This window comes from Rissa tridactyla, chromosome 26 (genome assembly GCF_028500815.1).
Source record: "Rissa tridactyla isolate bRisTri1 chromosome 26, bRisTri1.patW.cur.20221130, whole genome shotgun sequence".
In the NCBI taxonomy this organism is placed as follows: Eukaryota; Metazoa; Chordata; class Aves; order Charadriiformes; family Laridae; genus Rissa; species Rissa tridactyla.
Window position 1 is genome coordinate 1215047 of NC_071491.1, and position 16268 is coordinate 1231314.

At 60.7% G+C, this 16268-nt stretch overlaps 2 protein-coding genes across 2 annotated transcripts; one reads left to right on the top strand and one right to left on the bottom strand.

Annotated features, from left to right (window-relative positions):
- The first annotated feature begins 2706 nt into the window (after positions 1–2706).
- On the top strand, positions 2707–7064 carry LOC128901566 (THAP domain-containing protein 7-like). The gene is given in 7 exon segments (XM_054183646.1): positions 2707–2783; positions 3766–3845; positions 5028–5183; positions 5747–5887; positions 5978–6056; positions 6058–6333; positions 6335–7064. Coding segments are annotated over 6 exon segments (912 nt in total). The 5' UTR covers positions 2707–2783; the 3' UTR covers positions 6515–7064.
- SLC27A5 (solute carrier family 27 member 5) lies at positions 6968–15573 on the bottom strand. The gene is given in 11 exon segments (XM_054183645.1): positions 6968–7473; positions 8009–8139; positions 9068–9165; positions 9253–9451; positions 9695–9785; positions 10814–11008; positions 11107–11231; positions 11959–12117; positions 12801–13010; positions 15004–15064; positions 15066–15573. Coding segments are annotated over 11 exon segments (1881 nt in total). The 5' UTR covers positions 15501–15573; the 3' UTR covers positions 6968–7296.
- Between the last annotated feature and the right edge of the window lie 695 nt (positions 15574–16268).

Below are 16268 nucleotides of genomic sequence, written 5' to 3' on the forward strand. Positions count from 1 at the left end.
GCTCATTATAGCCCCCTATGGGCTCCTATAGCACCCTGTGGGCTCCCTATAGCACCCTATGAGTGCTTATAGCCTGCTATGGGCCTCTATAGCCCCCTATGAGCTCCTTACGGTCCCCTATGGGCCCCCTATAGCACCCTATGGTCCCTTAACAGCACCCTATGGGCTCCTGTAGCCCCCTATGGGCCCCTATAGCACCCTATGGGCCCTTATAGTCCCCTGTGGGCCCTTATAGCACCCTATGGGCACCTATACCCCCCCCGGGACCCTATAGCACCCTATGGGCTCCTGATAGCCCCTTTTGGGCCCCTGTAGCACCCTATGTGCTCCCTATAGCATCCTATGTGCTCCCTATAGCCCCCTATGACCCCCTATGATCTCCTTGTAGCCCCCCTATGGGACCCTATAGCACCCTATGGGCTCCTATAGCACCCTATGGGCTCCTGATAGCCCCCCTATGGGATGCTGTAGCACCCTATGTGCTCCCTATGGCATCCTATGTGCTCCCTATAGCACCCTATGGCCACCTATGGGCTCATTATAGCCCCCTGTGGGCCCTTATAGCACCGTATGGGCTCCTATAGCCCCCTTTGGGCCCCTATAGCACCCTACGGGCCTTTATAGCCCCCTGTGGGCCCTTATAGCACCCTATGGGCACCTACAGCCCCCCCCCCCCCCCGGGACCCTATAGCACCCTATGGGCTCCTGATAGACCGCCTATAGGACCCTATAGAACCCCATGGGCCCCTATAGCACCCTATGGGCTCCTGATAGACCCCCTATAGAACCCCATGGGCCCCTATAGCACCCTATGGGCTCCTGATAGACCCCCTATAGAACCCCATGGGCCCCTATAGCACCCTATGGGCTCCCTATAGCACCTCATGGCCCCCTATGGGCTCCTTGCAGCCCCCCCATGGGCTCATTATAGCCCCCTATGGGCTCCCTATAGCACCCCGTGGCCCCCTATGGGCTCCTTGCAGCCCCCCCATGGGCTCATTATAGCCCCCTATGGGACCCTATAGCACCCCATGGGCTCCTATAGCCTCCCTATGGGCACCTATAGCCCCCTCCCCACAGGGGGTCGGGGAGGGGCTGTGTGGGGCATTATGGGATAGCGGGGGGGCTCTGGGCCCCCCCCAACTCCTCACTGACTCCCCCCCCCCCTAGGTGTGACCCGCTGACGCTGTCCCGCACGGTGCGCCGCATGCTGCGGGCGGAGGACGAGGACAGCGAGGACAGCGGGGACAGCGGGGACAGCGGGGACAGCGGGTCCCCACCCTGGGCCCTCAGGGAGCCCCTCGAAACCGCCCCCGGCGCCAGGGGGGGGGCTCGAAACCGCCCCCAAGGAGCCCCTCCCAAAGGTTGCTGGGCCTGGGGGGGGCCTGGAAACTGCCTCTGCCCTGGGGGGGACCCTCGAAACTGCCCCCAGCCGGGGGGGGGACCCTCGAAACCTTCTCCAGCCCAGGGGGGGCCCTTGAAACTACCCCTGGGGACCAGCCCTGAAAGGGCCTTTGAGCCCAAGGAACCCCTAAAAACTGCCCCCCAGGGACCCCACCTCCCCCCAGCAGTAGGGGTGGGGCTTATTTGGGGTGGGGCTTTTTTGAGGGGGTGGGGCTTGTTGGGGGCGGGGCTTGCCCATACTCATTAAAGTGCCTTGAAGATGGATCCGCCCCTGAGTGGCCCTGAGGGACCTGGGGGGGGGGGGGGGGCGGGGGGGGCCTGCTAGAAGACACCATTGGGGGGAGGCTTGAAAATCTCCCCAAAACAATATTGGGAGGAGGGAGGGCTTGAAACACCCCAAGATCTTGTCGGGGGTACCTTGAAACCCTCTTTACCCCAATGGGGTGTAAACCCCCAAAACTGGGGGTAAATCCCCCCAAAAGCCTTCTTCAATAGCCCCACAAGAGGGCGGGGGGGGGCCTTGAAACCCCTTTTTACCCCAAATTGTGGCAGTGGCGGTCGGCTAAACCCTCCCGTCCAAAATCCTCATACAGTGGCTCCATGGGGGTATGGGGGGCCTTGAAACACCACAAAATCTGGGGGGGGGGGGGGCCTTGAAACACCACAAAACCACTGGGGGGGGGGGCGTCTTTGTGCATGAGTGGGTCTCAAGCTCCCCCCCAAAATGCAATGGCTCTACTGAGGGGACGACGACCTTGAAACACCCCAAAACCGTTGGGGGGAGCCCTTGAAACTCTTTTTACCCCCAATTTGTGTGTGTGTGTGTGTGTGGTGTGTGTGAGTATCTCAATCCCCCCCCACTCCCTTATACAGTGACCCTGCAGGGGAGGGGGGCACAGCCTTGAAACAGCCCAAAACCATTGTAAGGGGGGCCTTGAAACCTTTTTTACCCCAACTTGGGGGGCGGGGTGTCTCAACCCCCCCCAACTCCTTATACAGTGGCCCCACCGGGGGAGGGGGGGCCTTGAAACGCCCCAAAACCTTGGGGGGGGGAACCTTGAAACGCAAAGCTGCGGAGGGGGCGGGGCTCGCATGGCTACTACGGAGGGAGGGGGGCGATCCTGACCAATGGCAGCGCGGCATGCAAATAAGGGCGCGGCCGGCGAGGGGAAGGGCCGGCTTTGCGCCACGCCCCTTCGGCGGCGGCGCAGCCAATGAGAGGGGGAAGGGGCGGGGCCCGCCTAGCGAGGGGCGGGAGACTCGCGGGCTCCGTCGTGTTCTCGCGAGCGCGGTGGAGTTCTCGCGAGAGCGGAGGCGGAAGTGGAGGCGCGGGGGAGGGGCGGAGGTCGCGGTGGCGGCGGCGGGATGGGAGCGCCGAGGTGAGGCCGGCCCGGGGGGACCGAGGAGGGGGGAACCAGCCCCGGGAACTGGCCCTGTGGGGTGGGGGACGGGGAAGGGATGTCCGAGCCCTTGGGGGGAGTGTCCGACCCATGGGGGAGCGGCCTCTGGGCCCGCCCCTACCGGCCCCCCCATAGCAACCAAGGGGCCTTAGCGACGGCCTTGCCTCCTCGTGACGTCATCTGCCCCCCCCCATCATCCCGGGTGATGGGGTCCCCCCCCCCATCCGGTTCACGAAGTCACTGGGAGGGGGACTTGGTGTTGGGGGGGCACTTGGAGGTCTGAGGGGTCACCAGGGGGTCGGGGGGTGGACGGGGGGACACGAGCCAGTGGGATTTTGGGGGGCCGTCGGTGGGGGGGCGGGTCTGGGAGGGCAGCTGGAGAGATTCGGGGGGCACTTGGGGGTCTGGGAGGGGATCGGAGGGTCTGGGGGCATCTCGGGGGGAACCTGGTCATCTGGGGGGGGGATTTGGTGGGTGGGGGGAATCCTGTGATGGGGTCGTCCCCCCCAGTGACTTCATGACCTGGGGTCGGGGGGGGGATCTGGGGGGCTGTGGCGACTTGGGGGTCTGGGGCGAGAACTGGGCGTCTGGGGCGGGGGGGTCTGGCGCTAGAGGTCTGGTGCTGTTTGATGGCCACTGTGGTGGCTGAGGGGAGCGGGGGGGCGATCTGGGGGGGAGCTTTGGGGGCAAGGACTGGCTTGGGGAGAGCGTTTGGGGGTCAACAGGGGGTTTGGGGGCCTCAGGGGGGGCTTTTAGGGTTCTTGGGGGAGTGGAAGCCCAGGGATTCGGTGGGGGGCATCTGGGGGTCTGGGTTGGGCGGTGGGGCAGTTGGGGGGGGGGGGGATGTCTAAGCATCTGGCTGTTTGGGGGGGGGCACACGGGGGAGTGGGGACCGCGTGCAATTTGGGGGGGGGGGGAATCTTCTCACACATGCACCCCCTTTTCTGCCTCCCCCCCCCAGATGCCCCGTCACTGCTCTGCCGCCGGCTGTTGCACCCGCGACACTCGGGAGACCCGCAACCGAGGCATCTCCTTCCATCGGTGGGTGCCCCCCCCACCCCCGCCCCCCTTCAGCAATGGGCTGTTCCAGGTGTTCCCCCCCCCTTACCAATGGCTTGACCCAGGTTTATTTCCCCCCCGCCCCCCCAGCAATGCTTTGGCCCAGGTATGTTCTCCCCCCCCAGCAATGGTTTCTCCCAGGTGTCCCGTCCGTCCGTCCCCTCCCCCCCCGCCCCCAGCAATGGGTTGTACCATCTGTGCCCCCCCCCCCCGCCCCCCCTTTAGGAGTAGTTTGTCCCCAGGTGTGCCTTATCCCCCCCCACCAATGGTTTGGCCCAACTGTGCTCCCCCCCCCCCCCAGCATAGGATTGTCCTGGGTGTGCCCCCTCCTTTAACAATGGTTTGGCCCAGGTGTGTTCCCCCACACACACACTTTTGCAATGGTTTATCCTAGCTGTGCCCCCCCCCCCCGCCCCCCAGCAACGGTTTGGCCCAGGTGTCGTGTCGTCCCCCCCCGCCCTTAGCAATGGTTTGGCCCGGGTGTGCCTCCTCCCCCAGTAATGGTTTGTCCCCCATGTGGCCCCCCCCCCTTAACAATGGATTGGTCCAGGTGTCTTGTTCCCCCCCCACGCTTTTGCAATGGCTTATCCTAGCTGTGCCCCCTCCCCTAAGCAATGGTTTGTCCCGGGTGTTGTCAGTCGTCCCTTCCCCCCCCCCATTGTCAATGGTTTGTCCTAGGTATTCCCCCCCCCTTAGCAATGGTTTGTCCCAAGTGTTCCCCCCACCCCAGGTGGTGGTGTCCCCCCCCTCCATTGTCAATGGTTTGGCCTAGGTGTGTCCCCCACCCCTTAGCAATGGTTTGTCCCAAGTGTTCCTCCCACCCCCTTAGCAATGGTTTGTCCCAAGTGTTCCTCCCACCCCCTTAGCAATGGTTTGTCCCAAGTGTTCCACCCCCCCGGCAATGGGTTGTTCCAGGTGTGTCCCCCCCCCGCTTTAACAATGGCTTGTCCCACCTGTGTGTCCCCCCCCCATTTCAGGAATGGTTCAGCCCCGCTCCCTTTCACCAGCCCTCCCCCCCGGCCCGTACCATTCACAGGCGCGGGGGGGGGGGGGGGTGTTTCACCCCATAACCTTCCAAACCCCCGCCTTAGGGGGGGACATTTGAAGCCACCGCCTCGCAGCTGACGTGTCCCCAATGTCCCCTCTCCGTGTCCCCTCCCCCAGGCTGCCCAAGAAGGACAACCCGCGGCGGGTGCTGTGGCTGGAGAACAGCCGGCGCCGGGACGCCAGCGGGGAGGGCCGCTGGGACCCGGCCTCCAAGTACATCTACTTCTGCTCCCAGCACTTCGAGAAGAGCTGCTTCGAGATAGTCGGCTTCAGGTAATTCATGAGCCTAACGAGGTCCCTAACGAGGTGCGGGTGGCCCCCCCCTTTCCCCCTGCAGAGAATGGGTTGGCCTGATTACCTTTAGCCCCCCCCCCCCCCCCCAACTTTGATTTCAAATGGACTCTTCCAGACCTGGGGAATGACTTTGGGGCACCCCAGGGATTCTCCCCTCCCCCCCCGCCCCCCTCCAAGGTTTTGGGGGCTCCCCAGGGACATGGGGGTTATGGAGCACCCTGGGGACCCCCCCCGAGGGCCCTTGGGGACCCCCTACTTGTGTCCCCTCAGAGCTTTAGGTCACCCAAGAGACCTTGTGCATCCCCCTGGCGAACCCCCCCAAAGCATTTTGGGGACCCCCCCCAAGGCTTTTAAGTCTTCCCTCGGGTTTGGGGACCCCCCAGGGCTGCAGAGCACCCCGAGGACCCTGCAGCCTTTGTGGCCTCCAGGGGTTTTGGGACACCCCAAGGACGCTGACAGCCATGGGGCACCCTGGGGATCCCCCCCAGGCCTTTGGGGACCCCCTTGCCACCCACTGACCCCCCCTCTTCCCCGCCCCACAGTGGCTACCACCGTCTGAAGGAAGGAGCCGTCCCCACCGTCTTCGAGTCGGCCACCCCAAAGCCCCCCCGGGCCACCAAACCGAAGCCTCCCCCGCCCCAGAGTGACACCCCAAAGCCCCCCCGGGCCACCAGGAGGTGGAGGTAAGTCTCAGGGGGTGGGTGGTGGGGGCGGAGGAGGGTGACACAGGACACCCCTGGGTGCCCCCCAATTTAATCTTTTCCCCTCCACAGGCGGGACCCGCCCCCTTCCCCACCGGACCCCCCCTTCCCCGCTGATGTCTCCTGCTTCCCGGGGAAAACGAAGACCCCGGTGCCCCCCAGCCGGTGACCACGGCGGTGTCCCAGCCCTTCCCGGTCCTTCGGGTGCCCGTGGGCCACTCCCGGACAGCCTTTTGGTAGCCACAGGGGACGAAGAAGCCACGGCCACCCCGGATCTCCCTGAGGGTGACCCCCCCGGTCCCCCCCGACCGGTTTCTCCCTCCCTTTACATGCTGCGGCTGCCACCGCCGGCCGGGGCGTACATCCAGAACGAGCACAGCTACCAAGTGGGAAGCGCTTTGCTCTGGAAACGCCGCGCCGAAGCCGCAACTGGATGCTTTGGATAAAGCCCAACGGCAACTCCAAGCCTGCAAACGGCGGGAACAACGGCTCCGGCTGCGCGTGGGAGAGCTCCAGCGGGAACGGCGGGTCCCCCTGGATATTCGCCGGCCCAAGGAACCCCCGCAGCGGGTGGTGGAGCTGGAGCTACTTGGGGACGGCGGGGAGTGAAGGTTTCCTGGCTTTCTTCCCTGCTCCGGTTCCGCTGGAAGGTTTGTAAATAAAAATTTCACCTTTTTATGAAAAACGAGGGGGCTGGATCACGGCTGGGAGAAGGGACAGTGTTCCTAAGCCAGTTTTCTTCACGGATCTGGCACAAAGCGGCCGCGGAGGGAGAATAAGCTGGGTTTTGTGTCAGTTAAAGCATCTCAGCGGGTGCTGGAGAAGGGTAGGAAGCTGATGGTGTCGTGATGTGCGTCGTGGCGGGGGGGTCTGGGATGTAGAGGGGAGCCCAGGCCGCCTTCCCGAGCCGGTTTGAGTTCATTCGTCAAGTTAAAAAAATTGGGTCTGGGAGAAATAAATCAGTTTTTGTCCGGCTGGGTGAGCTAAAGCAGCTCGACAAGCCCTGGGTGGGAAGAGACGAGCGTTTTGGGGCTGATACATCTCCAGCACCGAGCAAATATTCCCTTCCCGGCAGCGGGGAGGATTTTGGGCACCATTTGCCCCCTCCAGAAGGGAAAAAAAAACAAGTGGGTCAATCCCGGAAAATGTCCCTCAACATCCTGGACCCAAATAATTGGAATTAAGCCTTTAATTTCTGCAGCCGATGTGGCACAGAGGTGCTGGGGTGGGCTAGCGAGCACCGAGACCAACCCGTCCCCCTCGTCGTGCTCCACCATCGTTTCCAAACTCCTCCAAGGAAGTGAAAGCCAACTGATTAGCCCCCCTTGCCAGTCGTCCCGAGGCAATTAACGCCCCAGGCCACCGTGGAGACCCCCGCGTGGCTCCTTCTTCTACAGGTTGAGCTTCCTGTCCACGATGGCGGCGTAGGTGTCGGGGTTCAAGGGCACGTAGGACTTCTTCCTGTCATCGCGGAAGAAGAGGGGGTCTTTGATGATGTTGGGGTCGAAGCCTTCTTTGACGAGGTTGCCTTTGCACTGCTTGAAGGTCCCCGTGATCTCCAGGGCGTCCTGTGGAGATGGTGGTATCAGAAACCTTACCGGCATTGGGGTGACTGGCGCCATCGTCAGAAATGGGGGGGACGACCATTGGAAATGGGGACCCTTGCGTCATCGGCACTGGGACACAGGTGGTGTCATTGGAATTGGGGGGGGCCTGTATGGTGTCATTGGCACGGGGTGACCACCACCGTCATGGGAAAGGCAGGACCTTGGTCCCATCATAGGGAAGGTGGACCGATGCCATCGTCAGCACAGGGTGACCCCGATGTTGTCGTGGATATTGGGTGACCGTCACCCCCTCCAGAAATGGATGGACAGTGCTAGCGCCAACAGGTTGACCCCGGCACTGTCACCGGACCCCAGCACCGTTACCGGCACAGGGTGACTGGCATCATCATCGGAAACTGGGGGGATGCCAACGCGGTCGTTGGAAATGGGCGCTGGTGCCTGCGCTGCCGAATTGTCCTTCATCCAAGGGACTAATTTGGAGAGGACCAAAGAAAAACTGTCCCCAGAAGCCACCCCGACGCCTGGGACCGCTGACCTGGATCCGCACGAAGCGGGGGGCGGCGTAGGCGGGCAGCGTATCCCCGGTGAAGGCGTAGAGGTCCTGGCCCTCAAAGCTGGCCCCGGCTTTCAGGCGGATGGCCGCCATGCCACACCTCCCCTCGCACCCTGCGAAGAAAGGACGGAGGGTTATTTTGGGCAACCGAAGCTCATTTTATTCTTCTTGGTGGCCACTTGGACCATTCTGGGGACCTGTTGCATGCCCAAAACAACATTGGACGCTTATTTTTGGGTGGACTTGTCCCACTTTAGCTGCCTTGGAGGCCGCTGGAACGATGATGGAGGCACATCGTGTACCTAAAACAACGCTGGATGCTTATTTTGGGTGAACATTTCCCATTTTAGCCTCCTTTGTGGCCACTTAGGCCATTACAGCAGCACACTGTGTGCCCAAAACAATAAAAGACGCTTATTTTGACCAGCTGAGTCCCCTTTTACTCTTCTTGGTGGCCACATGGACCATCATGGAGATGCAGCAGTTGCCCAAAACAGCACCAGATGCTGCTTTTGGGCAACTGAGTCCCATTTTACTTTTCTCAGTTGCATGTTGCGTGTCCCAAACAATGCTGGATGCTTGGTTTGGGCAACCAAGTTCCCCTTTAGCCTTTCTGGTGGCCACTTGGACCTTTACGGGAGCCTGTTGTGTGCCAAAGCCATGCCAGAAACTTATTTTGGGTCAGTAAGTCCTACTTTAGCCTTCGTGGTGGTCAGTTGGACCATTACATGGACAAATTACTTGCCCCAAACAATACTGGATGTTTCTTTTGGGCAACCCAGTCCCGTTTTTACTTTTCTTGGTGGCTTTTTTGGACCATTGTGGCAGGAATCATGAGCCCAAAACAATACTGGACTCTTATTTTGAGTCAGTAAGTCCTGAAGTGGTCGGGAACTTGGACTAGATGGTTATTGTTGGTCCCTTCTGTGCTTCTTGGTGGCCACTTAGACCATTTGGGGACACATCACATGGTGGAAACATCACCTGGTTGAAACATCACCAGACTCTTATTTTGATCCAGTGCAACCACCCAGTACTCACCTGGCACGGCCACTCCATAGACGTTGACCTCCTGGATGAAGTTCATCATGGCAAGAGTGGCCTCCACCTCTGTGGTGGCCACGTTCTCACCTTTCCAACTAGGGAAGAGAAGGGATGAAGCTGTGAGGGGACATTGGGGGTGGGAAGTGGCTTTGCCCATGTAGATGGGAGAGCATCGGAGTTACCGGAAAGTGTCTCCGACGCGGTCCTGGAAGTAGACGAATCTTTCATGGTCTATCATGAGGAGGTCACCGCTGTTGAAGAAGGCGTCGCCTTTGACCAAGACATCCCTCAAGACCTTCTTCTCTGTCTTCTTGGAATCGCCGGCGTAGCCATGGAACGGGGTGTTCTTGGTGATTTTGATGACCAGCAGCCCCGTCTCGCCTTCGGGGAGGGAAAGGAGGGTTGGAGGCTGATCAGCAACTGTCTTGGCGCTGGGGAATGTCACCTCCATGCCCCACCAGGTACTCAGGGATGATGTTCCTGTTTCTTTGAGGGCTTTCCGGTGGCTTTCAGCCACCAAGAGGATGGTGATAAGGACCAAGAAGTGGCTTTGATGCGTCTCAACCCTCTATCTGCCCCCCTTTTCCTCCCAAAAAGGCCCTCGAAAGGCTCATCTCTCCTTACCGGGGCCGACTCGGATGCAGAGACCTCGCTCATCCCGGACGGGTTCGTCCTCCTCCACGTTGTACTTGATCAGCTCAAAGGGAGCAAAAGTCTGTCGAGGGACAAAGAGAGAAAGTGGTGGGTGGAAGAGAAACGTGGGGTTAAAAAGAGCGAGAAGACTTTCCTTCCGGCGCCGGGTCCGATCTTCGGTTCTTTGCTCATTAGAACCCACAAAAACACACCCCGACCCACTCCCCCACCCCCAAATCCCAGCCTCCCGGGTGACCACTTGTGTCTTCATCCCAGCTTATCACCCTTTATATTATATTTAAATTAGATTTAATGTCATAGATTCAACCGTTGGCCAAACTCATGGTGGTATCTCCCAAATCCAAAACCCATGGGAGAATGCTGAGTGCTGCAACTGTGGGAAGAGCGTGGAGAAAACCTTAGTTTTGCAGCTTTTGCTCAACATGTGGGTGGCTGGGGACTGAGGAGTGACACCAAAGTGGCCTTTCTTGGGGCTAGGTCACCACAGACACTCCCAAACTAGACTTGGAGTCAACACTCTTGAGGCAACGTTGGCCAAGCAGGTGGAGGGGACGCCTTTTGGATGTGAAGAGGGGATCTTGGAGATCCTGCTTGTGTATCAGCCCAACCTGATGGACAGTGGTGGCTTCCCCAGGGTGGTCATCATTTGTGCCACCGGGAAGAGGGTATTCCAGAGACCCCCCCCCCAACTCTTGGCATCAACCCAACTTGATCTTGGTCTCCCCAAGGCCGTCAGCGTTTGCTCATCCCGCCATCATTGTCACTGGCAGCTCATCTTGAGGAACATGTTGGCTCTGCCCATGGCTATGGAGATGTCCAGGTCACCATGGACACTCCAAAACTAGACTTTGAGTGTTAAGTCAACGTTGGCCAAGTGGGTGGAGGGGACGCCTTTCGGATGTGAAGAGGGGATCCTGGAGTTCCTGCTTTTGTATCAACCCAACCTGATGGACAGTGGTGGCTTCCCCAGGGTGGTCATCGTCTGTGCCACCATGAAGAGGGTATCAACCCAACTTGAGGTGCAATATTGGTCACCCCAAGGCTGTCAGCGTTTGCTCCCCCCCACCATCGTCATCATCGGACACTTACCTTGAGGAAGATGTTGGCTCTGCCCACGGCCCCGATCTTGCCAGTGTAGTTGATGAAGCCGGCGTTGCCCTCGGTGGCCCCATAAAACTCCCAGATGGAGATGGGCCCGAAGCGCTGGAGGAACTCCTTCCACACCTCTGCCCGCAGGCCATTGCCCAAGGCCATGCGCACCCTGTGTTCCTGGTCATTGGGGCGCTGTGGGGTGACAAAGAGAGGGACGGTCTCAGGGTGCGCCCCACAGCATCGCCTTCCTCCCACCTGGGGGTGGGATTTCAGGCTGGTGGGGACCTTACCTTGGGCGTGTTGCAGAGGTAGCGCATGAGCTCGCCCACGTACTGGATGACAGAGACGTTGTAGCGGCGACAGTCCTCCCAGAACTGGGAGGCGGAGAACTTGCCCCGTAGGACGCAGGTGGCTCCTGGGGGGGACATGGCAGGGTGATGGTTACGCCCTAGATTTCCTCTTTTTTCCCCCTTTTCTCCATCCATCCATCCATCCATCCATCCATCCATCCATCCATCCATCCATCCATCCCCATAAGGATCTGTCCCCCAGTCACCCATTATCTACGGGGACGCCCTTCTCCTTTGCTGTCTTCTTTTCACCTGACTCTCCTTTTCCATCCCTACGCTCTTTGTCATCTGTCCGTCCATCCAGCCATCTGTCCGCCCACTAATCCGTTGATGGCTACAGAGATCTTCCTCCTCTCTCTCTCTCCTTTCCTTCCCTCCATCCTCACATTTTTCCATCATCCTTCAGTCCATCTCCAGAAGAAGTCTATCTGTCCCTACATGAAAAAAGCCTCGATCCAATCCATCCATGGATCTCCATAAAACATCCATCTTTGTAAAACAGCTGTCCATCTGTCATCTCTCCATGAAACATCCGTCCGTCCGTCCGTCCGTCCATCCATCCATCCATCCATCCATTCATCCATCTCCATAAAGTGCTGTCTGTCTATCTGAAATGTCCACCCATCTGTCTGTCCATCCCTCACCCATCTATGGAGGCAGCTCCCTCTCTCCCTTCTTCTTCTCTCTCCCCACACGTTCCTCCATCCATCCACCCATCCCTCCATCCACCCACCCATCTCCACCCCCTCCCTATGCTGGCAGGTCCATGTGGGGCACAGGGGGGGTACGTACCGACCTCGAAGCACCCTCCCACCCCGATGAGCAGCCCAGCCGAGTGGTAGAGCGGTAGCGTAGTGTAGATGACATCATCAGGCCGTAGGCCACAGAGCCGACCCAAGCTGGCCACCATCATCAGCTTCAGCTCTGTGATCACCGCTGCCTTGGGTAGTCCTGGGGGGTGGGAGCAGAGGGTGGGAATTGGCCTCCTTGGAGGTTCCCTGGTGGGATGGGAGGTCCTGGGGATGAGGAGTGGGATGGGAGGGCAAAACCCTTCCCTTATGGTGGTGGGTCTCCATCCCTAGAGGTCTCCAGACCTCACTGGGAGGAGCCATGAGGAACCTCATCCAGATGCACCTGTGTTTGTTGGGGTGGGACTGGTTTGGGTTCAGGGTTGGATGCAGGAGGTCCCACCCCACCCTGTCCCAGAGAGGACAGACCCAGGGACAGTATGGATCTCCATGTGGGTCTGCAGACCTCATTGGAGGAGCCATAAGGAACCTCATCCAGATGCATCTGTGTTGGTTGGGGTGGGATCTGGTTTGGGTTCAGGGTTGGAAGCAGGAGGTCCTACCCCACCCTGTCCCAGCGAGGACAGACCCGGGGACATGGTGGGTCTCCGTTCTTGGAGATACCCAACTCTCGCATGGACACAGCCAGGAGGAACCTGGCCCAGGCGGACCCACAATGGTCAAGGTTAGAGAAAGGCCTCCATGAGACCCTTCCAACGTCACCTGCACCACCTCACCCACACAGCCCATGGGAGACAACCTCTGGTTCCTCACCCATGGCACCCAAACCCTCCCAGATGGTTTGCCAAGGAAGAGCCCCTCTTGCCTTTGTCCCCATGGCCTCACCGGTGGTGCCGGAGGTGTAGATGTAGAGGGCCTTGGAGTCGGCGGTGACGCCAGCACGGTGGTGGGCGGGCAGGGGCTCATGGGAGACCTCCTCGATGGCAGGCAGCAGGGCCTCCACACCCGGCGTGGGCGAGGTGGAGCTGAGGTAGAAGACGCGGATGCCATCGCGCTGCAGGGCCGGCAGCACCTCCTCCACGGCCGCCTGGAGCTCTGCGGGGAGAGGGGGGACCCGGTGGGGGGGGGTCCCCAGATGGGTGAGCACCCAGGAGGAGAACCCAAAGAGTCAGGGGTGGGCAACCTGATCGGGTGGGCACTCCAGGCATCATGGATGGGCACCCAAAGATCTCAGGTGGGCACCCAGTGCACCTCCAGTGGGCACCCCGATCAGACGGACACCCCAGACATCATGGATGGGCACCCAAAGATCTCAGGTGGGCACCCAGTGCACCTCCAATGGGCACCCTGATCAGACGGACACCCCAGGCATCATGGATGGGCACCCAAAGATCTCAGGTGGGCACCCAATGCACCCCTTGATTAGGTAGGGAACACAGCCATCACAAATGGGCACCCAAAGATCTCAGGTGGGCACCCAATGCATCCCAAATGGGCACCCTGATCAGGTGGGCACCCGAGGCATCATGGATGGGTGCTCCAAAGATCTCAGGGGGACACTCAATGCACCCCCAAAATGGGCACCCCGATCAGATGGACATGATGGCATCGTGGATGGGTGCTCCGGAGACCCCAGATGGGCACCCAATGCACCCCTTGGGCGTGTAGTGAATCTGGGCATCCCAAATGGGCACCCGAAGGACCCCAGATGGCACCAGGTACACCCCAAAGAGGGACCTCAACTGGGTGGGCGTCCAGGATGGGTGCTCCAAGGATCCCAGATGGGCATCCCAGGCATCGTGGATGGGCACCCAAAGATCCCAGGTGGGCACCCAATGCGCCCCCAAGTGGGCACCCCGATCAGGTGGGCACCCTGGACATCCCAGATGGGCACCCAAAGGACCCCAGATGGGCACCGGGCGGGACCTCCATGGGGTGGGCACCCTGGTTGGGTGCCCCGAGGATCCCAAGCAGGGCTGGCACCCGGAGGATCCCACCTGGAAGCCTTGAGGATCCCAGCACCCCAAAAGGGCCCCCTCTGCACCCCAGAGCATCTCCTGTGGGTGCCCTGAGCCCATGGGTGCCCCCAGCACCCCAAGGGGCACCCAGACCCCCCTGGGATGGGCACCCCCCGCATCCCCCCAGATCCAGCCCCCTCCTGCCCTGAGGTTTCGTCTCCTTTTTCCCCCAAAACCGTGACACAGGGAAAGGACCTTTACCCCAGGATGGGGCAGGTGATGATTAACCGGTGGCCTTGGCCGCAGCGGGGGTGTCACGGGGGTTGCACACGCGTGTGCGAAGGGCGGCACAAGAGCCGTGACCACATCGTGCAAGGGCTGGGGGGGCGTGAAAATACAGCCCCGATGGGAAGGAGCTCGCGCACAGTCGGGGCAAAGGGCCCCGTCGTGCAGAGCACACACACGCGTGTCGCTGGCGTGTGCAAGAGCGTGGGTGGGCGCTGACATGCGTGCAAGTGCACGGGCGCTGACACGCACGCGCAGACATTGGCAGGCGTGCACGTGCACACGTAGAATCCAACACATGTGGAAAGGCATGTGTGCACAGCGACACGTATGCAGGCACATGCACAGGCACTGACAGCTGTGTAACTCCATGCACAGACACTGACACGTGTGTAACTCCATGCACAGACACTGACACGCGTGTGTAACTCCATGCACAGGCACTGACCCGCGTGTAACTCCATGCACACTGACACACGTGCAGCCCTATGTACATGCACTGACACGCGTGTAACTCCATGCACAGGCCCTGACACGCGTGTGTAACTCCACGCACAGGCACTGACACGCGTGTAACTCCATGCACAGGCACCGACACATGTGTAACTCCATGCACGGGCACTGACACGCGTGTAAATCCATGCACAGGCACCGACGCACCTGCAGCCCCACGCGCCGCCCCTGCCAACACCTGCACAAGCCCCAACACGCGCAGACGCCACCTCCCCCCCCCCCCAATCCCTGCACACGCGTGTGGCACCGTACCCCTCCCACAGAACCACCTGGGTCCCCTCACCCCCCCCACCCCCACCTGTGTTTTTGGGGGGGGGGGGGGTGTCACTCACCGGGGCTGGAGAGGACGATGGTGGCCCCGGCGGCGGCCAAGGCGTGTTGCAGCGCCCGCCCCCCGCACGTTACAGTTGAGACACGCCATGGGACAACCCAACTTGGCCAAGGCCAACCAGGTCCAGACGTAGGTGGGGTGGTTGGGGAGGAAGACGGCCACCGTCTGGCCCGGTTCCAGCCCCAGGCGGCGGGCGAGGAGTCGGGCAGCCTGGTTACTCCGTCGGTCCACGTCCTCGTAGGTGTAAACCTCCTCCTGGAAGAGGATCAACGGCCAACGGGGCCGGTGGCGAACGTGCTCCCGAAAGACATCCAGGAGGGTGACGGGGGGACGGCGGTTCAACCGGCGCCGGCATCGGATGGACGATCCCACCAAGCCGCTGAAAGCCACCAGGTCAGCCCAGAAGAAAGGCACCAAACGCGTCGTCGCCGCCGGCACCAGCACCGCCAGCACCACCAGTCCCACCACCGCCGCCGTGACGATCCCCAGCGCCGGCATGGTCAGGCTTGGGTGCCGGTGGCCAAGGTCCACCCCGAAGCGCACCTTGCCCCGGTTGCCGGCGCCCGGCGGGGTTTTGCCACAGCGTTGCCGGGATTAGGGCGGTTTGTTTTCTTTGCTCCTGCTTTTTTTTTTTTTTTTTTTTTGCCTTTTTTTTTTTTTTTTTGGCCTCCGCTTTGTTTTTTTTTTTCTATCTCGCTCCGGCGACAGGAGCCCAGCCCCGGGGTGTGGAGGGCCACACGGCGGGGGCAGCTGGCAGCGATTGGCCGCTGCTCCGCTCCACCGGTCGTCCGTCCTGCTGCCGCCGCTTGAATCCTTCTGGACGGCCGCCATCCCAACGGGATTTGCCGCCACCCACTCATCCGCGGCACCCGCCAAGGAGGTGGGGGTGGAAACACGAGCCGGCTGTCAGCGTGGCTCACCTCTGCATCTGTCCACCATCCGTCTGTCCACCTGGTCGTCTACCTCCTCCTCTGCCCACCGTAGCTGTTTGTCCATCCATCGATCTAAACATTCAGCCAGCCCTCCATCTGTCCAACCGCTCATCTGTCCATCCGTCCATCCATCTGTCTGTCCATCCAGCTCTCCCATCCATCCACCTGTCCATCCTCCCATCCATCCATTCCTCCATCCATCCATCTGTCCATCCTTGCATCTGTCCATCCTTCCATCCATCCATCCATCTGTCCATCCTTGCATCTGTCCATCCTTCCATCCATCCATCCATCTGTCCATCCTTGCATCCATCCATCTTTCCATCCGTCCAAC